This window comes from Amblyomma mixtum, chromosome 9 (assembly GCF_055824585.1).
Source record: "Amblyomma mixtum isolate Tamu chromosome 9, ASM5582458v1, whole genome shotgun sequence".
NCBI lineage: Eukaryota > Metazoa > Arthropoda > Arachnida > Ixodida > Ixodidae > Amblyomma > Amblyomma mixtum.
The window spans coordinates 212,669-238,434 of record NC_143020.1 but is presented as its reverse complement, the minus strand read 5'-3'; the positions used below and the strand labels follow the sequence as shown (position 1 = coordinate 238,434).

The window sequence follows — 25,766 nt, the reverse complement described above, 5'->3', positions numbered from 1 at the left end:
GAGGGTGTTGCGCGCAACCTGGCTCGCTCGACAGCTGAGAGGTGTCTCAAAAAAGGGGGGAGCGTGTGCGCAGGTGGCGCCGCCAGAGCGCAGTTACCAAACCGACCTGGGTGTGACGTCACCCTCTCTCGTCGCTATATAGACGTCCACACTCTATCGACGCATTTGGTAGCTTGAACGCGACAGTGTTAAGGGCCCCGTTCCGCTGAAAGGCCGGTGTCCTCGTCGGTAGGTAGGTATGTAGGAAAGACTTTTATAGAAAGGTCTTGTGCTAGTAGCACACGAGAAAGAAGAGGTCCATCTTCCTTCTTCTCACAGGGTCGGTGCCCCTATTTCAGGGCCCCGCTGAGCTTCGCTGCTTGTTGGGCGTGCTGGATCATACCTTGTAGGCAACCCAGATCACAGCTGGAGAGCCAGCTCTCCCATTGTTCTGCACTCGGTTCTTAACGAAAGCTGTCGTTCTTACTGCATTCCCTCGTGATGTGGTACAACGATGGTTTGCTGCCACACCGCGGGCAAGTGTCCTGATATTGCGTCGGGTAAACTTGTCGTCGGTGGCGTTAGCCGTGAGCGGAAAATCCCAGAAGCATTAATAAATAAAACAAAATAGGAAATTGGTCGAGTTGGGAAATGAAACCAGGGCCTCCGGAGCACGAGACGAGCTCGCTAACCACTCCGCCACGCCAGCTCGATGGTTTTGAAAGAACAAAGGCGCGTCTCGTGAATACGGTGTTGCCTTAGAAGGGTGCTTTGGAGACGTACTGCGGTGTCCATTCCTTTCGGGTGTACAAGGAGATATGAGAGGCAGGTATTTCCTTGCCTTAAAACCAATTTCCTTTTCATTGTCCCTAAAGCCCCTACTGATGGTGGTGGTGGAAAACATTTATTTACAGATAAACTTCGGGAGGTGAGGTATGAGCTGACCCAAAGGGGGCCAGCCCTCACAAGTACTAGGTGGAGGTCCCTAGTTCGGGACCCCAGTGGCGTCGGCCGCTGCCCGGGCTCGCGCGACCAAGGCCCGTTGGGCCTGCAGGTCAGAGCAGCCGAGCAGGGTCGCCTCCCAGTCCTCCCGGGTTGGGTTGGGGTGAGGGGGGATAGCAGGGTTGGAGGGGCAGGCCCACACCATGTGGTAGATGTCCGAAGACTTCTCCGCACAGTGCGGACAGCTGCCAGAGAAAGAAGGGTCAAAGTGTTTTAGAGCTGCCGGGCACAGCAAAGTATTTGTATATAGGCGAAGCAGAAGCCGCTCCTCCGCCTTTGAGAGACCTTTACACGGGCGGGGATAAAGACTATGGCCAGATTCATAAAGTAAAGAAATCTCTTTAAACGAGTAAGCTGGAGTGAATTCGAGTTCCTGATCGTCGGGGTCGGAGGGGAATGTCCGGTGAGAGAGCGCGCGGGCGGCGGCGTCAGCTGCCTCATTTCCCTCAAGGCCCATGTGAGCAGGAGCCCAAACGATACGCCGGTGAGCGGGGTCCCCGGTATAGACGCTGTTTTGGAGAATGCGGTAGGCTAGATACGACACCCAGCCCTGCTCGACGTTCCGACATGCCCCTCGCGAGTCGGAAATAATTGTTTTTGAATTGGAATGAGATGCAGCCAAAGCAATGGCGACCTCCTCCGCGTGTGTTATGTCACGGGCTCGGAAAGTAAGGCCGTTCACTGTTTTGGATTCGTGGACGACTGCGGCCGTGAACCATTCCCCATGGTGGGGGCCGGAGGCATCCACGTAGAATACGCCGGGTTTCGATCCATAGTGGCGGGCCAGGGCTTCCGCCCGCGCCAGGCGCCGGCCATTATGCTCCTCACGTTTCATGTTCGCGGGAAGAGGGCGCACGTGGAGGGCGCATCTCCACTGGGATGGAATACATACGCGCTCTTCCATGAGAGTGGTGTGTTGGATGTGTAGTCGGGCAAGAAGGCGGCGACCCGACGATGTCTTCGAGAGACGTGTGTATTGGTTGGTCAAGTCAGCTTCCCGGAGCTCCCGAAATGTGTTCACCATGCCCAGCCCCAGGAGGCGCTTGTTGGAGGTGGTCAAGGGGAGGTCCAGAACCCGCTTAATAATTTTGCGGAGGATGACTTCGAGTGAATCCTCGTCTTGCTTCCGCAGGTGGAGGTATGGAGTCGAATATAGAATTCGACTGGTTACAAATGCATGCGCCAGCCGCAAGGCGTCCTTACATCGTAACCCCCCGCGCTTGTTAGAAACCCGGCGGACTAAGCGGCCCACCTGGTCCCCCACCTGACGGAGTTTGGCCAATGTTGTTTCTGACCGTCTGTCTTGATGTATAAAGAGCCCCAGTACCCAGACTTCGATTTTTTTAGGGATTGGACCTGTCTCAAGAGACAATAAAATTTTGGCTGTGCACTTTGGTGAGGGGCGTATATGCACAAATTCAGACTTTTGGGTGGAGCATTGGAGGCCGCAGCGGCGAGCATAACGGTCCACTATGGTCGCCGCCTCCTGCAGGTTGGCCTCAATGTCTCCAAGGCAACCCTGTGTGGCCCACAGGGTGATGTCATCGGCGTACAGCGCATGCTGTACACCGGTGACAGCGCCCAGCTGGGCCGGTAGGCGCATCATAGCCAGATTGAATAAAAGGGGAGAGAGCACCGCGCCCTGTGGTGTACCCCTGGTTCCTAAATGAAAAGGGCCATGTTCCTTATCGTGGATTCGAATGTAAGATTGTCTGTCTGTCAAAAATTGCCGAATGTATTGAAAGGCGTTTCTGCCGCAGTTAGTTTGAGAGAGGTGGGTGAGAATGATCTCGTGGGTAACGTTGTCGAATGCTCCCTTCAAATCCAAGGCGAGTACGACCTTGTCATTGTGAGGGTATTCCACGGGGTCGAGGACAGCCCGATTGAGTTGTAGCAGGACATCCTGTGCAGATCTCTGTGGGCGAAACCCGAACATGGTGTCTGCGAAAAGATGTTTGGATTCCATGAACTCGGACAGCCTGTCGCGTACCATCGTCTCCATGAGTTTGCCCACACAAGAAGTCAGAGAGATGGGGCGGAGGTTGTCCGTGTTGATGGCCTTTCCAGGTTTAGGAATGAAGGTGACCAGGGCGGTCTTCCAGTCGATGGGGAGTGGTACTTCCCCAAGCCAGATTGAGTTAATGTAATTCAGTAAAGACAAGTATGTCGGGTCGGGGAGGTTGGCTAACAATTTGACTGTAATTTTGTCCCGAACCGGAGCGGTGCCACGTTTCATTTTTGCCAGGGCCGCCCTCAGGTCATGGAGCTGGAACGGTTGATCCAGCTCAACGTTCTCAGAACCTGCATAAGAGTACGCCGGCCCGCGGGGGTCCTGGGTGGTGCACAAGTACTGGTCCCGGAGCTTGTGCGCCAACTGAGTTGTGTTGCCCTGAAAGCTGTGTATGGCTCTTTGGAGGTGTTTTTGAGTTTCCGTGCGTGCTTGCGTGGGGTCAATTAGTGCGCGAAAAAGACGCCACGTGTTCCGGCTGGACATTTGCCGCGCGGCCGTGTTGCATCGTGCCACCCAGTTGGAGTCGGCGAGTTGGGCCGCATACTCAGCCGCTCGTTGAGTGAGCTCGGCGATGCGAGCTTTAAACCTGGAAAGCGCATAAAAACAAAGGACAACAGAAAGAGACAGACACACGAGTGTTTAGTTAAGTTTCCGGTTGTGCTTCTGCCGGCGCCACCGACGGACGAGGCAATGCCGGGCCTCCCAGAGGTGGAGCAGGTGGTTGTCCACATCAGAAACCGCCTCTGAGAGCTAAATTTGAGTTTCGGAGGAGCGAACGCTAGAGACCAATTGTTCTGACCAAGACTGGTAGCCCTGTTCATGTATTGGTGTGGCAGTGTTATAATTTCGCCTGAACTTTGTCCAATCTGGGAGTCGGGCTTGTGTTGTTGGTCGCGCGAAAGGATAGGTCCTAATCGTAATGTTCAGGAGGCAGTGGTCGCTGCCGAGGGTTTCCTCGGTGTTGACCCAGTCTGCATACTGAATGTTGTGGGTGAAGGTCAAGTCCGGACACGTATCCCTTGTCACGGAGTTGCCTATACGAGTTGGATGGATGGGGTCAGTGTGAAGAGTGAGGCCCAGCGTTGACGCAAGCTCCGCCAACTTGCGTCCCCGCTTCTCTTTACGGCAGTAACCCCACATCCGAGAGGGAGCGTTGAAATCGCCCACAATCAGGAGGGGGTCCCGACCCGCAACTCTCAGCGCGCGGCTAAAGAGGTCCGCGAATGATACATTCGGCAATTTCGGATTGCAGTATATATTGAGTATGTGTAACGGTGGGTCCTGCTTGCGGAGTATGAGGAGGGTCACCATTACATAGGAGTATTCAAGTTGTATGTCTAAGTCGACCTGGTTGGCTGTATAATTTCTATGAACGCAGAGACAAGACGAGGTGTCCTGCTGGAACGTCGTATAATTTGTTAGTGTGGCGCCTTTCCCTGGCTCTTGGAGGGCAACCACCGCTGGCAAATGCTCAAAGGTTGATAGGAAAAGCCGGAGGTCGGCGCGCTTGGAACGGGACCGGAGCCCCCGACAGTTCCATTGAGTAATCGTAATGGGGGAAGCCGATTTGGAAAGGGGGGAGCGCCTACACCGAGGGTGTCCCGCCATGCTCAGATTTTGACGTGATAGGTGGTAGTGAGGCTGCCCCCGAGCCAGATACCAGGGGCTGAAGCTCAGCACCTGGAAGGGGGCAGCTGTCTTCGTCATCGCCGAGGTCATTGACTCGCCGGGATAATCTAGAGGGCCGACCAGATACGTCCTTAAGGGGACCGGCTCTGCGAGAAAGGCGGGGGTTACTCGCGACGTGTTGAGCGATCATAGAGGGGATAGCCTCCATGACTCGAGCTATAAGGCGTTCCATCGCTGTCTCCAACAAGGTGTCAAATTTGGCATTGAGACGGGCTTCGAGTTCAGCAAGGGAAGGTTCCATAGCCGGTGTCGCCGCCGTCTCGCTCTCCATAGCGTCTGTGTCGGGGTTACTAGGGGGATGGGGAGTTGTTCTAGCCTCTAAGGCTTCAATTTTGGCAAGTAGCATCTCGTTTTGGGCCCGGAGAGAAGCTACAAGGTTGTGGAGCTCAGCGACAGCCGCCGAGCGGGGGGCAGGGGAGAGGGGGTGGGAGGAGGAGGCAACCCTGCCTGAACCGCTCACCTGTTTGCCATTTTTGACAGCGTTGGCCCAGGAACCGGCCGCGCCATTCTTGTCTTGGGAGCGGGCTTGCTTCTCCTGGCCGCCGTGTGGGGGCGGTGGTGGCACTTGACAGCCCTTGACGTCCTTCCCGCTGGTAGGCGTCTGTTGTTTTGAAGCGTCGCTGCCGACGCTACCAGGGTGATGTGGCTGCCTGCCCGTCACGCCGGATTTCCCGCCCTTAGGGGTGGCTGGCTTGTTGGGACGGTATTTTGCAGTGCAGTCCCGCGAGTTCGTGGCATGGCCACCACCACAAACTGCACACTTGGCCATACACTGGTGAGGGGCCCGCACCCCCTCTTTTATGGGTGCCTGCTGTCCACACAGGCCACACTTATCTTGTGCTGGGTTGGGGCAAGCGTCTGCCCGATGGCCGCACTGCGCCAGGACGGGATAAGGTCACCGTCAAGCTTTTGACGAACCTGCCCGACTTGGCATACCAGTCCCTCCTGGAATACGTCAATGCGATTTGGCGCGGGGACACCCCCCTGCCAATCGAATGGAAAACGGCTTTGGTCACTTTTATTCCTAAAGCTGGCAAACCAATTGACACAGATAACCTCCGCCCCATCTCTCTCTCCTCATGTGTGGGCAAACTAATGGAGACGATGGTGCGGGATCGGTTATCTACATATCTTGAAAACAAACAAGTCTTTGCGAGCACCATGTTCGGATTCCGCCAACACAGATCCGCACAGGATGTCCTCCTGCAACTCAATCGGGAAGTCCTTGACCCCGTCGAATGCCCCCATAATGACAGGGTAGTACTCGCCTTGGATCTTAAAGGGGCATTTGACAATGTAACACATGAGATCATACTCACTAACCTAAGTCACACCGACTGCGGCCTCAATACATTCCAATACATAAGCCAATTTTTAATAGATCGTCAATCCTACATTCGAATTCAAGATAGAGACCATGGTCCTTATCTACTCGGCACGCGGGGAACCCCTCAAGGCGCGGTACTTTCCCCGCTGCTCTTCAATCTGGCCATGATGCACCTGCCGGCCCAGCTGAGTGGTGTCGCCGGCGTGCAGCACGCCCTGTACGCCGATGACATCACTCTGTGGGCCACGCAGGGCAGCACAGGAGATATTGAAACCAGCCTGCAAACAGCGGCGACGATAGTAGACCGCTACGCCCGCCGCTGCGGTCTTCAATGTTCCCCTCAAAAATCGGAATTTGTGCACCTCCGCCCCTCACAGAAGTGCACAACTAAAATATCTCTCTCTCTTGAGAGTGGTCCCATACGCGAAAGTGATGAGATACGGGTACTCGGACTCTACATCCACAAACACAGGCGGCCAGACACTACATTGGTCAAACTCCGTAAGGTGGGGGACCAGGTGGGCCGCATGGTCCGCCGGGTTTCCAACAAACGCGGAGGGTTACGAAGTAAGGATGCCTTGCGGCTGGCAAACGCCTTCGTAACTAGTCGAATTCTCTATTCGACTCCTTATCTCCACCTACGGAAACAAGAGGAGGACGCCCTTGAGGTCATCCTTCGCAAAATTGTTAAACGTGCCCTTGACCTCCCCATCACTACTTCAAACAGCCGGCTTATGGCTCTTGGGGTGGTGAATACTTTCCGGGAACTCCGGGAGGCGCACCTTACAAACCAGTACACGCGCTTGTCGCTAACGGAGTCGGGTCGCCGCCTTCTTGCTCGACTCCATATCCAACACACCCCTCCAATGGAAGACAGGTTTCGCATCCCGGAACTGTGGAGACGTGCCCTCCACGTGCGGCCTCTTCCAGCAAACATGTCACATGAAGACCATAATGGTCGGCGCCTGGCACGAGCGGAAGCTCTAGCCCGATATTATGGCAACAAAACAGGTGTATACTACGTGGACGCCTCCGGCCCTCACCACGGGGGATGGTACACGGCCGCGGTAGTTCACAACAGCAACACAGTTAACGGCCTAACTTTCAGAGCCCGCAGTGCAACACAAGCAGAAGAGGTCGCGATTGCTCTCGCGGCCTCACATTCCAATTCAAAATACATAATCACCGACTCGCGAGGGGCCTGTCGGAACGTCGAACAAGGCTGCACTCCCTTCCTAGCCTATCGAATATACCAAAATTGCATACGGGATACGGACCCCGCACACCGTCACCTCATATGGGCCCCTGCTCATCAGGGGTTGGCAGGAAACGAGGCAGCAGACGCAGCCGCCCGCGCGCTCTCTCACCGGGCTGTTTTCTCCTCCCCGTCCGATCAGGAACCCGATTTTAATCCGGTCTATACATTCAAAGATATTACAACATATTATCAAAATTGTCATCGCCTTTACCCTAGCCCATGTAAAGGCCTGAAGAAGGCGGATGAGCGGCTCCTTCTCCGCCTTCTCACCAATACATTGTTGTGCCCGGCAGCGCTAAAACATTTTGACCCCTCCTTTAGCGGCAGCTGCCCACACTGTAGTGCAGTGTCTTCTGACACTTATCACATGGTGTGGGCCTGCCCCTCCAACCCCGCTATTCCCCCCATCCCCAACCCAACCCGGGAGGACTGGGAGGCGACCCTGCTCGGCTGCCACGACTTACAGGCCCAACAAGCCTTAGTCGGGCGCGCCCGGGCGGCGGCAACCGCCACTGGGGTCCCATACTAGGGACCTCCACCTAGTGTTTGTAAGGATCGGTCCCTTACGGGCTGATCTAAACATACCTCCTGTTCATTCGTAATAAATGTTTTCACCACCACCACCGATGGCCGACACTTCCACACAAGCTGCAGGCCGGAATAGTGCGCAAATACGGCTGCACTGAGGCGTTCAGATGTCCACCGATATATGAGAGAGACAGGCCGTTTCGTTTCCTTAAAACCAATTTTCATTTCATTTACCTTCCCTTATGGCATGTTTCGGGTCTCCACCGAGATATAAGAAATCGTCGTTTCCTTAAAACAAATTTTCATTTAATTTTCCTTCACTTACGGCGCGGTTCGGGTATCCATCGAGATATGAGAGACAGGCGTCGTTTCCTTTCCTTCGGCCAAGGCGTTGCGCCGAACGGGTCATCCGTGAACCCCTTGGCAACGCTGCAACACGCAGTCGCGTCCCACTCTTAAAGACGAAGGTTAAGCGTCCTTTCCTTTTATTGCGAAAGCCATACTGCTCGAGGTTTCCGCTCTTGGCCGTCGTCCCGGAGAATCCACCATTTACCTTTAGCGTGATCTATGTGTGACGTCATACCAGCTGTGGAAAGGCGGGGCCCCAACTCGGCTCGTCGCCATCGTCCCAGCGAATCCTCCATGCCGCAGCTGCGCGCTGCTGCCGCGAGGGGCGCTCGCTATACGTGACGTCATGCCAGCTGTGGAAAAGCGGCCCCCTCAGTTCGGCTCGCCGCGATCGTCCCAGCGAATCCTCCACGCGCCACTGCCATGGGGGAGGCGCTCGCTCTACGTGACGTCATGCCAGCTATTAAAAAGCGGCTTCCCAACTCGGCTCGTCGCAGTCGTCCCAGCGAATCCTCCACGATATTTCGGATGATGTGTATAAGGTGAAGCCGCAACGATGTGCTGCACCTAAGAAGCGGCGGCGTGCGGAAGAAACAGATGAAGAGCGAGAACAACGTTTAGCTAAACGGCGTGCATATTATGCAGCCAGGCGAATGCCGTCAACACCTCTTGATCTGGGTGCATCTACAAGTTCAGCGTCCTGGCTTTCGCAATCCGCTAGGCTTAACCAATCTAAGCCTCTCCAAATTTTTTTCGCTATGATTCCATATAATTAATCACCTATTTACTCTACAGTCATCAAATTCGCGTCGGGGTTACATTTCGTCCCCACAATCCGATGCAGTCATTCGTTTTGTCATATCCTTATTAGTTGCAGCGTTATTTGGTTTGGTTTATTGGGGTTTCACGTCCCAAGTAACTCAGGCTATGAGGTACGCGTAGTGTGGAAGACAACGTTACACCGGACGTAGCCTTGGCCGCAAGTATGAGCCATTAAAGCCTTTCGCCTTAAAAAGTGCAACTTCTTGCCCGCCGCGGTGGCTGGGTGGTTAAGGCAATCGACTACTCTGCCAGGGTACCCTGATAGGGTACTCTGGCAGAGTAGAGAGAGAGAGAGAGAAAACTTTATTACAACAGGAATTTGGGGCGCGCCCCAGGGTCCCCGCACGACCCCACTCCACTCAAGTGTTTATGTTCCTAAGGTCCATAACACTGGCAGCGCGGCCGGTGGCGATGGTCTGCACGGCCGGGTCCTCCGAGCGCAGCAGGGTCTCCCAGTCCTCCCAGGTCTTCAGGTTCTCTAGGTCCCGCGGGGGAGGGTCCGCCGGGCAGAGGGAAGGGATGTGGAGGGAAGAAGCGAAGGGTTCTGGGCATAGGGCTCATGCCGGAGTGGGGAAGGAGGGACGATAGTGGGCTAGGGTAAGGGGTTCCGGGAAAACTGTTCCGGGAAAACAGCTGTTCCGGGAAAACAGAAATTGGCGAAAGTGACAGTGCGCGAGAGTTGACGGGCCACATGTAAATGATGACTGGTTCGGACTGGTATGCGTGCTGGCGGAGGAAGAATGTAGGGAGCGGTGCGTACGGGGCTATTGAAGATTTTATGAGATATAGATAAGCTGAAGTGCGACGACGGAGTGATAACGACGGTAAACCGGATGCCGTTTTCAACGCAGAAACGCTTATATCAAAAACATATAGGATGCGTGAATAAACCGCGCCGCGCAATTTTCGACGGATTTAAGAGAATTAATGAGATAAACTTGATGACGATTGCAAACTGGTGATGCGAATTCCAACTTTGACCTGACGAACGATTTATAGGCTAGTAACTTGATATGTTGAGGAGCATGATGATGAACACGTATTAGGAATCCTAGCGTTCTATTGGCTGATGATAGTGTGTTATTTACATGAAAACTCCACGAAAGATCAGTGGATTTTAAGGCGAAAGCCTTTAATGCCTCATCTTTGTAAGCAGCAGTTGTCGACAGAAAATGTCACGCTTTTCAATTGGTCGAAAGGGCCGTGACGTCACAGTCCGCGAATTTCAAACGGGGCCAATTGTACTTTGCCTAGCTTGGTTTGGTTTTATGAGGTTTAACGTCCCAAAGCGACTGAGGCTATGAGAGACGCCGTAGTGAAGGGCTCCGGAAATTTCGACCACCTGGGGTTCTTTAACGTGCACTGACATCGCACAGTACACGGGCCTCTAGAATTTCTCCTCCAAAGAAATTCCAGCCAACCATGCCACCAATTAAAGGGATCGTATAGTGATGCTCCAAGTAAGTAGGACTGAGCTTACTTAATTGCTTACTTAACCAATTAGCCTAATTAACCTTTCTAGTCAGACCAGATAAACAAATAAAAACGAGTACAAAATTGGTCGAGCTCGGGAATCGAACCCCGGTCTTCAGCGTGCGAGACGAGCATGCTATCCACTCCGCCATGCCATTTCAATAGTTTGGAATTATCTAAGGCGCGTCAAGTGAATACGGTGTCTTCGCTCACTCTCATCCTTCTCCATTCCCTTCCGGCGAGGTTTAGGTGTCCACCGAGATATGAGGGAGATGCATTTCCTTTCCTCAAAAACCAATTTACCGACGAGCAGTGGTGGTGGAAAACATTTATTTACAGATAAACTTCGGGAGGTGAGGTATGAGCTGACCCAAAGGGGGCCAGCCCTTACAAGTATTAGGTGGAGGTCCCTAGTTCGGGACCCCAGTGGCGTCCGCCGCTGCCCAGGCTCGCGCGACCAGGGCCCGTTGGGCCTGCAGGTCAGAGCAGCCGAGCAGGGTCGCCTCCCAGTCCTCCCGGGTTGGGTTGGGGTGAGGGGGGATAGCAGGGTTGGAGGGGCAGGCCCACACCATGTGGTAGATGTCCGAAGACTTCTCCGCACAGTGCGGACAGCTGCCAGAGAAAGAAGGGTCAAAGTGTTTTAGAGCTGCCGGGCACAGCAAAGTATTTGTATATAGGCGAAGCAGAAGCCGCTCCTCCGCCTTTGAGAGACCTTTACACGGGCGGGGATGAAGACTATGGCCAGATTGATAAAGCAAAGAAATGTCTTTAAAAGAGTAAGCTGGAGTGAATTCGAGTTCCTGATCGTCGGGGTCGGAGGGGAATGTCCGGTGAGAGAGCGCGCGGGCGGCGGCGTCAGCTGCCTCATTTCCCTCAAGGCCCATGTGAGCAGGAGCCCAAACGATACGCCGGTGAGCGGGGTTCCCGGTATAGACGCTGTTTTGGAGAATGCGGTAGGCTAGATACGGTACCCAGCCCTGCTCGACGTTCCGACATGCCCCTCGCGAGTCGGAAATAATTGTTTTTGAATTGGAATGAGATGCAGCCTAAGCAATGGCGACCTCCTCCGCGTGTGTTATGTCACGGGCTCGGAAAGTAAGGCCGTTCACTGTTTTGGATTCGTGGACGACTGCGGCCATGAACCATCCCCCATGGTGGTGGCCGGAGGCATCCACGTAGAATACGCCGGGTTTCGATCCATAGTGGCGGGCCAGGGCTTCCGCCCGCGCCAGGCGCCGGCCATTATGGTCCTCACGGTTCATGTTCGCGGGAAGAGGGCGCCCGTGGAGGGCGCATCTCCACTGGGATGGAATACGTACGCTCTCTTCCATGAGAGTGGTGTGTTGGATGTGTAGTAGGGCAAGAAGGCGGCGACCCGACGATGTCTTCGAGAGACGTGTGTATTGGTTTGTCAAGTGAGCTTCCCGGAGCTCTCGAAATGTGTTCACCATGCCCAGCCCAAGGAGGCGCTTGTTGGAGGTGGTCACGGGGAGGTCCAGAGCCCGCTTAATAATTTTGCGGAGGATGACTTCGAGTGAATCCTCGTCTTGCTTCCGCAGGTGGAGGTATGGAGTCGAATATAGAATTCGACTGGTTACAAATGCATGCGCCAGCCGCCAGGCGTCCTTACATCGTAACCCCCCGCGCTTGTTAGAAACCCGGCGGACTAAGCGGCCCACCTGGTCCCCCACCTGACGGAGTTTGGCCAATGTTGTTTCTGACCGTCTGTCTTGATGTATAAAGAGCCCCAGTACCCAGACCTCGATTTTTTCAGGGATTGGACCTGTCTCAAGAGACAATGAAATTTTGGCTGTGCACTTTGGTGAGGGGCGTATGTGCACAAATTCAGACTTTTGGGTGGAGCATTGGAGGCCGCAGCGGCGAGCATAACGGTCCACTATGGTCGCCGCCTCCTGCAGGTTGGCCTCAATGTCTCCAAGGCAACCCTTTGTGGCCCACAGGGTGATGTCATCGGCGTACAGCGCATGCTGTACACCGGTGACAGCGCCCAGCTGGGCCGGTAGGCGCAGCATAGGCAGATTGAATAAAAGGGGAGAGAGCACCGCGCCCTGTGGTGTACCCCTGGTTCCTAAATGAAAAGGGCCATGTTCCTTATCCTGGATTCGAATGTAAGATTGTCTGTCTGTCAAAAATTGCCGAATGTATTGAAAGGCGTTTCTGCCGCAGTTAGTTTGAGAGAGGTGGGTGAGAATGATCTCGTGGGTAACGTTGTCGAATGCTCCCTTCAAATCCAAGGCGAGTACGACCTTGTCATTGTGAGGGTATTCCACGGGGTCGAGGACAGCCCGATTGAGTTGTAGCAGGACATCCTGTGCAGATCTCTGTGGGCGAAACCCGAACATGGTGTCTGCGAAAAGATGTTTGGATTCCATGAACTCGGACAGCCTGTCGCGTACCATCGTCTCCATGAGTTTGCCCACACAAGAAGTCAGAGAGATGGGGCGGAGGTTGTCCGTGTTGATGGCCTTTCCAGGTTTAGGAATGAAAGTGACCAGGGCGGTCTTCCAGTCGATGGGGAGTGGTACTTCCCCAAGCCAGATTGAGTTAATGTAATTCAGTAAAGACAAGTATGTCGGGTCGGGGAGGTTGGCTAACAATTTGACTGTAATTTTTTCCCGACCCGGAGCGGTGCCACGTTTCATTTTTGCCAGGGCCGCCCTCAGGTCATGGAGCTGGAACGGTTGATCCAGCTCAACGTTCTCAGAACCTGCATAAGCGTACGCCGGCCCGCGGGGGTCCTGGGTGGTGCACAAGTACTGGTCCCGGAGCTTGTGCGCCAACTGAGTTGTGTTGCCCTGAAAGCTGTGTATGGCTCTTTAGAGGTGTTTTTGAGTTTCCGTGCGTGTTTGCGTGGCGTCAATTAGTGCGCGAAAAAGTCGCCACGTGTTCCGGCTGGACATTTGCCGCGCGGCCGTGTTGCATCGTGCCACCCAGTTGGAGTCGGCGAGTTGGGCCGCATACTCAGCCGCTCGTTGAGTGAGCTCGGCGATGCGAGCTTTAAGTTTCCGGTTGTGCTTCTGCCGGCGCCACCGACGGACGAGGCAATGCCGGGCCTCCCAGAGGTGGAGCAGGTGGTTGTCCACATCAGAAACCGCCTCTGAGAGCTGAATTTGAGTTTCGGAGGAGCGAACGGTAGAGACCAATTGTTCTCACCAAGACTGGTTGCCTTGTTCATGTATTGGTGTGGCAGTGTTATAATTTTGCCTGAACTTGGTCCAATCTGGGAGTGGGGCTTGTGTTGTTGGTCGCGCGAAAGGATAGGTCCTAATCGTAATGTTCAGGAGGCAGTGGTCGCTGCCGAGGGTTTCCTCGGTGTTGACCCAGTCTGCATACTGAATGTTGTGGGTGAAGGTCAAGTCCAGACACGTATCCCTTGTCACGGAGTTGCCTATACGAGTTGGATGGATGGGGTCAGTGTGAAGAGTGAGGCCCAGCGTTGACGCAAGCTCCGCCAACTTGCGTCCCCGCTTCTCTTCACGGCAGTAACCCCACAGCCGAGAGGGAGCGTTGAAATCGCCCACAATCAGGAGGGGGTCCCGACCCGCAACTCTCAGCGCGCGGCTAAAGAGGTCCGCGAATGATACATTCGGCAATTTCGGATTGCAGTATATATTGAGTATGTGTAACGGTGGGTCCTGCTTGCGGAGTGGGAGGAGGGTCACCATTACATAGGAGTATTCAAGTTGTATGTCTAAGTCGACCTGGTTGGCTGTATAATTTCTATGAACGCAGAGACAAGACGAGGTGTCCTGCTGGAACGTCGTATAATTTGTTAGTGTGGCGCCTTTCCCTGGCTCTTGGAGGGCAACCACCGCTGGCAAATGCTCAAAGGTTGATAGGAAAAGCCGAAGGTCGGCGCGCTTGGAACGGGACCGGAGCCCCAGACAGTTCCATTGAGTAATCGTAATGGGGGAAGCCGATTTGGAAAGGGGGGAGCGCCTACACCGAGGGTGTCCCGCCATGCTCAGATTTTGACGTGATAGGTGGTAGTGAGGCTGCCCCCGAGCCAGATACCAGGGGCTGAAGCTCAGCACCTGGAAGGGGGCAGCTGTCTTCGTCATCGTCGAGGTCATTGACTCGCCGGGATAATCTAGAGGGCCGACCAGATACGTCCTTAAGGGGACCGGCTCTGCGAGAAAGGCGGGGGTTACTCGCGACGTGTTGAGCGATCATAGAGGGTGTAGCCTCCATGACTCGAGCTATAAGGCGTTCCATCGCTGTCTCCAACAAGGTGTCAAATTTGGCATTGAGACGGGCTTCGAGTTCAGCAAGGGAAGGTTCCATAGCCGGTGTCGCCGCCGTCTCGCTCTCCATAGCCTCTGTGTCGGGGTTACTAGGGGGATGGGGAGTTGTTCTAGCCTCTAAGGCTTCAATTTTGGCAAGTAGCATCTCGTTTTGGGCCCGGAGAGAAGCTACAAGGTTGTGGAGCTCAGCGTCAGCCGCCGAGCGAGGGGCAGGGGAGAGGGGGTGGGAGGAGGAGGCAACCCTGCCTGAACCGCTCACCTGTTTGCCATTTTTGACAGCGTTGGCCCAGGAACCGGCCGCGCCATTCTTGTCTTGGGAGCGGGCTTGCTTCTCCTGGCCGCCGTGTGGGGGCGGTGGTGGCACTTGACAGCCCTTGACGTCCTTCCCGCTGGTAGGCGTCTGTTGTTTTGAAGCGTCGCTGCCGACGCTACCAGGGTGATGTGGCTGCCTGCCCGTCACGCCGGATTTCCCGCCCTTAGGGGTGGCTGGCTTGTTGGGACGGTATTTTGCAGTGCAGTCCCGCGAGTTCGTGGCATGGCCACCACCACAAACTGCACACTTGGCCATACACTGGTGAGGGGCCCGCACCCCCTCTTTTATGGGTGCCTGCTGTCCACACAGGCCACACTTATCTTGTGCTGGGTTGGGGCAAGCGTCTGCCCGATGGCCGACACTTCCACACAAGCTGCAGGCCGGAATAGTGCGCAAATACGGCTGCACTGAGGCGTCCAGGTGTCCACGGATATATGAGAGAGACAGGCCGTTTCGTTTCCTTAAAACCAATTTTCATTTCATTTACCTTCCCTTATGGCATGTTTCGGGTCTCCACCGAGATATAAGAAATCGTCGTTTCCTTAAAACAAATTTTCATTTAATTTTCCTTCACTTACGGCGCGGTTCGGGTATCCATCGAGATATGAGAGACAGGCGTCGTTTCCTTTCCTTCAGCCAAGGCGTTGCGCCGAACGGGTCATCCGTGAACCCCTTGGCAACGCTGCAACACGCAGTCGCGTCCCACTCTTAAAGACGAAGGTTAAGCGTCCTCTAACTTTCCTTTCCTTTTATTGCGAAAGCCATACTGCTTGAGGTTTCCGCTCTTGGCCGTCGTCCCGGAGAATCCACCATTTACCTTTAGCGTGATCTATGTGTGACGTCATACCAGCTGTGGAAAGGCGGGGCCCCAACTCGGCTCGTCGCGATCGTCCCAGCGAATCCTCCATGCCGCAGCTGCGCGCTGCTGCCGCGAGGGGCGCTCGCTATACGTGACGTCATGCCAGCTGTGGAAAAGCGGCCACCTCAGTTCGGCTCGCCGCGATCGTCCCAGCGAATCCTCCACGCGCCGCTGCCATGGGGGAGGCGCTCGCTCTACGTGACGTCATGCCAGCTATTAAAAAGCGGCTTCCCAGGGAGGGAGTATCTGTTCTCGCTTCAGCGAGCGCGGCTTCGGCCGCTTATTTCTGAGCAGCGTCCGCTCCGGCGGACGCAGTTGTTGCTGCGACGCGCGTCTTTTCTTTCCTTTTTCTCTTTCCTCTGATCTTTTAACTCTCCTCTATCTGCACGTGGCAGCGGTGGTGGCTTAGCTCGAGCCAGTAGCAGGCCCGTGCAATTTCCTCTTCATCCTTCTCTCAGTCACAACAACAACAACAACAACAACGTCGCAGTCGTCCCAGCGAATCCTCCACGATATTTCGGATGATGTGTATAAGGTGAAGCCGCAACGATGTGCTGCACCTAAGAAGCGGCGGCATGCGGAAGAAACAGATGAAGAGCGGGAACAACGTTTAGCTAAACGGCGTGCATATTATGCAGCCAGGCGAATGCCGTCAACACCTCTTGATCTGGGTGCATCTACAAGTTCAGCGTCCTGGCTTTCGCAATCCGCTAGGCTTAACCAATCTAAGCCTCTCCAAATTTTTTTCGCTATGATTCCATATAATTAATCACCTATTTACTCTACAGTCATCAAATTCGCGTCGGGGTTACATTTCGTCCCCACAATCCGGTAGAAGCGGCGGCATGCGGAAGAAACAGATGAAGAGCGGGAACAACGTTTAGCTAAACGGCGTGCATATTATGCAGCCAGGCGAATGCCGTCAACACCTCTTGATCTGGGTGCATCTACAAGTTCAGCGTCCTGGCTTTCGCAATCCGCTAGGCTTAACCAATCTAAGCCTCTCCAAATTTTTTTCGCTATGATTCCATATAATTAATCACCTATTTACTCTACAGTCATCAAATTCGCGTCGGGGTTACATTTCGTCCCCACAATCCGATGCAGTCATTCGTTTTGTCATATCCTTATTAGTTGCAGCGTTATTTGGTTTGGTTTATTGGGGTTTCACGTCCCAAGTAACTCAGGCTATGAGGTACGCGTAGTGTGGAAGACAACGTTACACCGGACGTAGCCTTGGCCGCAAGTATGAGCCATTAAAGCCTTTCGCCTTAAAAAGTGCAACTTCTTGCCCGCCGCGGTGGCTGGGTGGTTAAGGCAATCGACTACTCTGCCAGGGTACCCTGATAGGGTACTCTGGCAGAGTAGAGAGAGAGAGAGAGAAAACTTTATTACAACAGGAATTTGGGGCGCGCCCCAGGGTCCCCGCACGACCCCACTCCACTCAAGTGTTTATGTTCCTAAGGTCCATAACACTGGCAGCGCGGCCGGTGGCGATGGTCTGCACGGCCGGGTCCTCCGAGCGCAGCAGGGTCTCCCAGTCCTCCCAGGTCTTCAGGTTCTCTAGGTCCCGCGGGGGAGGGTCCGCCGGGCAGAGGGAAGGGATGTGGAGGGAAGAAGCGAAGGGTTCTGGGCATAGGGCTCATGCCGGAGTGGGGAAGGAGGGACGATAGTGGGCTAGGGTAAGGGGTTCCGGGAAAACTGTTCCGGGAAAACAGCTGTTCCGGGAAAACAGAAATTGGCGAAAGTGACAGTGCGCGAGAGTTGACGGGCCACATGTAAATGATGACTGGTTCGGACTGGTATGCGTGCTGGCGGAGGAAGAATGTAGGGAGCGGTGCGTACGGGGCTATTGAAGATTTTATGAGATATAGATAAGCTGAAGTGCGACGACGGAGTGATAACGACGGTAAACCGGATGCCGTTTTCAACGCAGAAACGCTTATATCAAAAACATAGGATGCGTGAATAAACCGCGCCGCGCAATTTTCGACGGATTTAAGAGAATTAATGAGATAAACTTGATGACGATTGCAAACTGGTGATGCGAATTCCAACTTTGACCTGACGAACGATTTATAGGCTAGTAACTTGATATGTTGAGGAGCATGATGATGAACACGTATTAGGAATCCTAGCGTTCTATTGGCTGATGATAGTGTGTTATTTACATGAAAACTCCACGAAAGATCAGTGGATTTTAAGGCGAAAGCCTTTAATGCCTCATCTTTGTAAGCAGCAGTTGTCAAAAGAAAATGTCACGCTTTTCAATTGGTCGAGAGGGCCGTGACATCACAGTGCGCGAATTTCAAACGGGGCCAATTGTACTTTGCCTAGCAACCATGCCACCAATTGAAGGGATCGTATAGTGATGCTCCAAGTAAGTAGGACTGAGCTTACTTAATTGCTTACTTAACCAATTAGCCTAATTAACCTTTCTAGTCAGACCAGATAAACAAATAAAATCGAGTACAAAATTGGTCGAGCTCGGGAATCGAACCCCGGTCTTCAGCGTGCGAGACGAGCATGCTATCCACTCCGCCATGCCATTTCGATAGTTTGGAATGATCTAAGGCGCGTCAAGTGAATACGGTGTCTTCGCTCACTCTCATCCTTCTCCCTTCCCTTCCGGCGAGGTTTAGGTGTCCACCGAGATATGAGGGAGATGCATCTCCTTTCCTCAAAAACCAATTTACCGACGAGCGGTGGTGGTGGAAAACATTTATTTACAGATAAACTTCGGGAGGTGAGGTATGAGCTGACCCAAAGGGGGCCAGCCCTTACAAGTATTAGGTGGAGGTCCCTAGTTCGGGACCCCAGTGGCGTCGGCCGCTGCCCGGGCTCGCGCGACCAAGGCCCGTTGGGCCTGCAGGTCAGAGCAGCCGAGCAGGGTCGCCTCCCAGTCCTCCCGGGTTGGGTTGGGGTGAGGGGGGATAGCAGGGTTGGAGGGGCAGGCCCACACCATGTGGTAGATGTCCGAAGACTTCTCCGCACAGTGCGGACAGCTGCCAGAGAAAGAAGGGTCAAAGTGTTTTAGAGCTGCCGGGCACAGCAAAGTATTTGTATATAGGCGAAGCAGAAGCCGCTCCTCCGCCTTTGAGAGACCTTTACACGGGCGGGGATGAAGACTATGGCCAGATTGATAAAGCAAAGAAATGTCTTTAAAAGAGTAAGCTGGAGTGAATTCGAGTTCCTGATCGTCGGGGTCGGAGGGGAATGTCCGGTGAGAGAGCGCGCGGGCGGCGGCGTCAGCTGCCTCATTTCCCTCAAGGCCCATGTGAGCAGGAGCCCAAACGATACGCCGGTGAGCGGGGTCCCCGGTATAGACGCTGTTTTGGAGAATGCGGTAGGCTAGATACGGTACCCAGCCCTGCTCGACGTTCCGACATGCCCCTCGCGAGTCGGAAATAATTGTTTTTGAATTGGAATGAGATGCAGCCAAAGCAATGGCGACCTCCTCCGCGTGTGTTATGTCACGGGCTCGGAAAGTAAGGCCGTTCACTGTTTTGGATTCGTGGACGACTGCGGCCATGAACCATCCCCCATGGTGGGGGCCGGAGGCATCCACGTAGAATACGCCGGCTTTCGATCCATAGTGGCGGGCCAGGGCTTCCGCCCGCGCCAGGCGCCGGCCATTATGGTCCTCACGGTTCATGTTCGCGGGAAGAGGGCGCCCGTGGAGGGCGCATCTCCACTGGGATGGAATACGTACGCTCTCTTCCATGAGAGTGGTGTGTTGGATGTGTAGTAGGGCAAGAAGGCGGCGACCCGACGATGTCTTCGAGAGACGTGTGTATTGGTTTGTCAAGTGAGCTTCCCGGAGCTCTCGAAATGTGTTCACCATGCCCAGCCCAAGGAGGCGCTTGTTGGAGGTGGTCACGGGGAGGTCCAGAGCCCGCTTAATAATTTTGCGGAGGATGACTTCGAGTGAATCGTCGTCTTGCTTCCGCAGGTGGAGGTATGGAGTCGAATATAGAATTCGACTGGTTACAAATGCATGCGCCAGCGGGATACGGACCCCGCACACCGTTACCTCATATGGGCCCCTGCTCATCAGGGGTTGGCAGGAAACGAGGCAGCAGACGCAGCCGCCCGCGCGCTCTCTCACCGGGCTGTTTTCTCCTCCCCGTCCGATCAGGAACCCGATTTTAATCCGGTCTATACATTCAAAGATATTACAACATATTATCAAAATTGTGATCGCCTTTACCCTAGCCCATGTAAAGGCCTTAAGAAGGCGGATGAGCGGCTCCTTCTCCGCCTTCTCACCAATACATTGCTGTGCCCGGCAGCGCTAAAACATTTTGACCCCTCCTTTAGCGGTAGCTGCCCACACTGTAGTGCAGTGTCTTCTGACACTTATCACATGGTGTGGGCCTGCCCCTCCAACCCCGCTATTCCCCCCATCCCCAACCCAACCCGGGAGGACTGGGAGGCGACCCTGCTCGGCTGCCACGACTTACAGGCCCAACAAGCCTTAGTCGGGCGCGCCCGGGCGGCGGCAACCGCCACTGGGGTCCCATACTAGGGAACTCCACCTAATGTTTGTAAGGATCGGTCCCTTACGCGCTGATCCAAACGTACCTCCTGCTCATTCGTAATAAATGTTTTCACCACCCCCACCAGCCGCAAGGCGTCCTTACATCGTAAGCCCCCGCGCTTGTTAGAAACCCGGCGGACTAAACGGCCCACCTGGTCCCCTACCTGACGGAGTTTGGCCAATGTTGTTTCTGACCGTCTGTCCTATGTATAAAGAGCCCCAGTACCCGGACTTCGATTTTTACCCTCCCGACGAGCGAGGCGTAGAACCGTATGCGCGATGGCGTTCTATGGACTTCCTGGCAGCGTTGCAAGACGCTGTCGCGTTCCACTCCTAGAGGCGAAGCTTAACATCTTAACCACACATCAGTGACCACACTTAAGGTAAAAAAAGTGTCCCCTTGAATTTTGACGGGTGTCCACCGAGATATGTGAGACAGTTCTTTCCTCAAATACAATTTTCATTTCCTTCATTACGGGCCCTCTTTGTCTTCTTTCACTCCCACTTCCTCCCTTCCTGTACGGTGCTGTTCAGGTGTCCACCGAGATGACACAATTTCTGCGCCATTTCCTTTCCTCAAAAAGCGTTGCGTTCCCTATTGGAAAAAAAGGCAATGATGTAAATATTGGAAACCAACACTGGAAACCTTGGTGGATTATGGTAATGGAAAATGCGTTGGAATGACTGGGCATGTTGGAATGACTGGGCATGTTAGAATGACTGGGCATGTTGGAATGACTGGGCATGTTGGAATGACTGGGCATGTTGGAATGACTGGGCAGGTTGGAATGACTGGGCAGGTTGGAGTGACTGGGCATGTTGGAATGACTGGGAGATGTTGGGGCAGGGGCCATGGGGCAATGTTATGTCTGTCGCAATGAGACAGCAAATTTCAAAATAGATGAAGCTCCTACAGCCAGTTTTATTTTGTGTTCATGCTCCTCTTGCTCTTCTTTAGCCACTTGTCAATGCAGCTGGGCCCCATGAAAATGCCTTGTTGATGTACCACTGGTGCATGAGGGCTTGGGAAAACTGGGCGATGCACTCTGCAGAAAAGATTGAAATGAAAGAATTAGGATCCACAAGTTTTTATTCTTGCCAGTATTAGAGTGCTAAAAAAGTAAACTCCGTATTGTGGCCACAGGAATAAAGTGAGCCTAAATCAAGAACCACTGAAGCTATTCGCACTCAAAAATAAAAATAATTTGAGGTTCTTATTTAATATATCATATGCTCGTCATTAAGTACCATCATCAGCAGCATAACTAGCACCACTGCAAGACAAAGGCCTCTCCTTATCCCTAAACATAAGCCTGACGTGTGCCATAATGAGCAAAATAAAAAAGCCATCGTTTTTTGTCCTCTGAAGGCTTTTAGTGGGGTATTAATAAGAGGGACAATATAAAGGTAACATCATAAGGGTGACTGCAGTAGCACAGCTGAGATGTCGCAGACGATACACTACGAAAAGAGGCATACAATCCATTGATACATCAGTTGCAAAAAATAAAAACAGCAGCAAAGAAAAGGTAAAACAAACCAGTGTCAATGCTCCAAGCGATATCACTTATTTCCACAATTTTGAGGGACCACATGCAATGAAAATGAGGCGAGGTAGAGTCACAAGCGAAGGCCATTCTGTTCTCGATTTAATTATTACTAACTCTATGCAGCTGAATGCTTTTTCTGGTGTTTTATCTTGTTGTGTTAGTGACCATCTTCCTGTGTTTGCTTGCATTGAGAACGCTAGTACAATAGGAAGTAAGTCCACATCAATCACATACCAAGCTATTACAGAATCATCATTGAAATCCTTTAGGGATGCGCTCATGAAAGTATATTGGAGTAAGATAGCTGAACTTCATGATGCAAATGTTGCCTATAATACGTTTGTCGATTGCTTTAAACAGATATATCACGACTGCTTTCCTCTTGTAACACGTGCGAAAAGTCACAGAATCCGCAAGCCATGGGTAACGCCAGAGCTTCGCGGAGAAATACAAATGAAAGACAAGCTGTACAGAAAATTTTTGAGCAGCCGGAAGGTTGAGGACCTTGCGGTATTTAAGAAATATAGGAACAAATTGACTAAAAAACTGCGGTCTGCACGAACAGCCTATCACGTGTCACTTCTAGATGTTAAGAATGCTCGAAATGGTGTACTATGGTCGAGATTAAATACACTTCTGCAGCGGGACAGTTCACGCACTGCATTAACAAAATTAAATATTGATGGAAAGGAAGTTTCTGGCGTCGAACTGGCTAATGTATTCAATACTTTTTTAACGAGCTTGGCTACCCGTGCTATAACACGTGCTGCCGGATCTGACGCTTGCAAATATGTTCTAATTCAGAATGATGAAACAATTTTTCTGCACCCAGTCACGGTAGACGAAGTAGTGTCGGTGATAACAAATCTTAACAATAGCAGTAGCTGTGACATTGATGATATCCAAATACGGCCAGTCAAGCATGTAGTTGACATAATTGCTCCCATACTTGCTCACATCTTTAACATCTGTTTAGAAACTGCAGTTTTTACGGAAAAAATGCAATTAGCAAAAGTTGTTGTTCTTTACAAAAAAGGAGATCGCAACGCCCTCGCCAACTACAGACCAATCTCTATTTTGCCAGTGTTTTCGAAAGCATTTGAGAAAATGCTGCATCTAAGAATGTCAAATTTCATCCATAAATTTAACTTGCTAACACCATTTCAGTTTGGCTTCTGCAAAAGCAAATCCACTGAACTTGCATTACTCCAACAAAAGGAATATATAATAAAGCAACTTGAAAACAAATCTATTGTCATTGGTGTATTTGTGGACTTCTCAAAGGCTTCTGACCTGGTAAATCATAAAATCTTACTAAATAAATTACACTACTATGGTATCCGAGGAAAAGCGCTCTCATTGTAAAGTTCTTATTTGTCGTTTAGACAGCAAGTGGTGTACATAAATGGTATACAGTCTGAACCGAAGCCGCTCTTCTACGGTGTCCCCCAAGGCAGTACGCTAGGGCCTCTACTCTTCAATATTTACCTAAACGATATTGTCAACATTAGCGATAATACAAAGTTTTTCATCTATGCAGACGATACGAGCGTATTTTTTTCGGGTGAAAATGTTCATGAACTTATCAAACAATGTAATGCCACAATGAAAGCTCTTGAGGTCTGGTCTGCAGTTAACCTGATGCAAATAAATGAGAGTAAGACCAAAGCTGTCATATTTAGGCCGAAAAATAAAGTTATCCCACTGCACGATAATATTATATTAAACTCGCGGGCTGTAGAAATTGTTGAGCAGTTTAAATGCCTTGGGGTCATATTTTCTGCCAGTATGTCATGGGATTATCATGTCAATTATATCTTGAAAAGAATAGCTCAAATCACTGGTGTTATAGGCCGTCTAAAATACATACTTCCCACAAAAACTAAGATGCTGGTATACAATTCAATATTCAACTCGCATTTAAACTATTTCCAGTTGGTGTGGGGCACTACAACATTCACTAACCTTGAACGTATTCATTTAATGCAAAAAAGATATCTCCGAAATGCATATAATTTACCGTTCCGACATCCCAGTGCAGCTTTCTTTTGTCATTCCAGAGTTATTAAAGCACATAATCTTTATAAATATCACCTCAGTGTGACTTTTAAAACAGAAATCAAGAAGAATGTAACAAATCTTAAAAATTTTGCAGAACTAAGGAAAAAAGAATCAGTCTATCCAACAAGACGTGGCGAAGAATGGACAGTGCCAACACCTCGACTAAATCTTGGTAGGGAATGCCTTCAGTACACACTTCCATCTCTTCTAAATAGGTATATCCACATTGACCTCGATTTGTTTTCTTTTTCACGTCATGAACTACATAATTTGTTTTTGCATAACATTGTTTAAGTTTCATTATGTATACATATTGCTGCTTCGTGTATTCTCCAGTGCTTCCTTGATGTGCTTGTTTTTTAAAATTGTATAAACTCTTGTGTTGCCTCCCTGCCAATAATTAGGATTGTAGACTCGTCAAGCTGCCCAAGGGCAGCTTTTTTCTACGATTCCTCCATCTGTAGTGCTAGATGGGAAATAAACTTTGATTTCATTTATTCTTCAATGGGAACAGGAAAAATTTCTTGATTTAGTTGTGATGGCATCCTGGTCTCAAGCGGGGCAGCAACATTTAACATTAAGTTGTGGAAAAGTATTGTAGAGTATATGGAACACACCTAAACGAGCGATTTCCCCTTTTATGCAGTGATGTCTGGTGGTCAAATGAGATGACTGATTACACATATGCTGTACCAAGTGTCGCTGTTGGATTAAAGGGAGTTGGTGGCGTAGCATCAAACAGTTTGGTGCAAAATTGAAAGAGCTAGGGAGTACTTCAGTTTGGAATCAATAAAATTGTTATGCATAAACTGCGCAGCATGGCAAGAGCACACAGATCATGACATCTCCCGATAAACCCGAGTGCCCTTGTGGTGCCAGCAGCATGTATCGTGACATGCTCCAAGTATGTGGGGCTGCATCTGGTTAAGGTTTCTCCATACCATTAACCCTAGAGGTGGGAAAGGAGGTCAATACGTTGTGACAAAACAATGCAGACAAGACAAGGACAACGAAGGAATAAATATGATGGCATGAGTGCTGACTATCGCCAATGTGTATTGGAAACCACGTCAAAATATATACACTGTGGCCTAAAGAAACAATGAACAAAGAGCACCTTGTGTCAACCACATTGCATGAGTGTAAAACAAAACAAAAACTGACAAAGAAGCATTTAAGAGCATGAACTCTTCCTTAGGAAGCGATAAAGAAGGTGTGCTAACACAGTGATTGCGGTTTTTTTTTAAATTTCAGTGGCCTCGATTATCTCACGCACAAACTTTTCTGTGTCTGTCAGGCAAAATGCAGAACATGAATTCCGGTTCACAGCGTTTAGGGTCTGGCAAACAATTGCAATTGCGACAGTGAATCATCAAAGTTCTCCCGCAAGCTTTGTTCACATCGTCGTGGTGGTCTTTTAAACCTCTCAGTGACACACTTGCCTGTTTTCCCAATGTAAACATAGCCGCATTTCAAGGCGTTCGAACACACTATGTCTTCTGTGCAGTGCACGAAGAGACTCTGATGGATAATCTCAGTTGACTACAGGTACTGAAACTTCATAGGGTTAGAAAAACAATATCGACGCCAACTCGACTGCCTATTTAACCGGTGCGGCCAATTGTGGATGTAGGGAAAGGTACGTACAAACTTCCTTTTGGGAGTTACAGTCTCGGCGGGGGCACAAAAGGAATGTTTCAACTTCTGCTTAAAGCAATCGGCTAAAGGCACTGACAAAGGT

The 25,766-nt window shown here is 51.7% G+C and overlaps 2 protein-coding genes across 3 annotated transcripts; both read right to left on the bottom strand.

Annotated features, from left to right (window-relative positions):
• Nucleotides 1-878: 878 nt before the first annotated feature.
• Nucleotides 879-5,591, bottom strand: LOC149328012 (uncharacterized). 2 transcript variants are annotated; one of them, XM_089562188.1, is made up of 2 exons: nt 5,142-5,591; nt 879-1,166 (listed from the first exon to the last, which is right to left on the bottom strand). In XM_089562188.1, the coding sequence occupies exons 1-2, from the start codon at nt 5,448-5,450 to the stop codon at nt 1,035-1,037; spliced, it is 441 nt and encodes a 146-aa protein (XP_089418314.1). In that variant the 5' UTR covers nt 5,451-5,591; the 3' UTR covers nt 879-1,034. The 2 variants fall into 2 exon arrangements, with proteins under 2 accessions (XP_089418314.1, XP_089418315.1); XM_089562189.1 differs by lacking the exon at nt 879-1,166 and adding an exon at nt 4,109-4,767 and having other exon boundaries at nt 5,142-5,589.
• Nucleotides 5,592-10,917: 5,326 nt separating this feature from the next.
• Nucleotides 10,918-15,412, bottom strand: LOC149328011 (uncharacterized). Its single transcript, XM_089561300.1, has 2 exons — nt 14,962-15,412; nt 10,918-11,049 (listed from the first exon to the last, which is right to left on the bottom strand). The coding sequence occupies exons 1-2, from the start codon at nt 15,268-15,270 to the stop codon at nt 10,918-10,920; spliced, it is 441 nt and encodes a 146-aa protein (XP_089417426.1). The 5' UTR covers nt 15,271-15,412.
• Nucleotides 15,413-25,766: the final 10,354 nt, after the last annotated feature.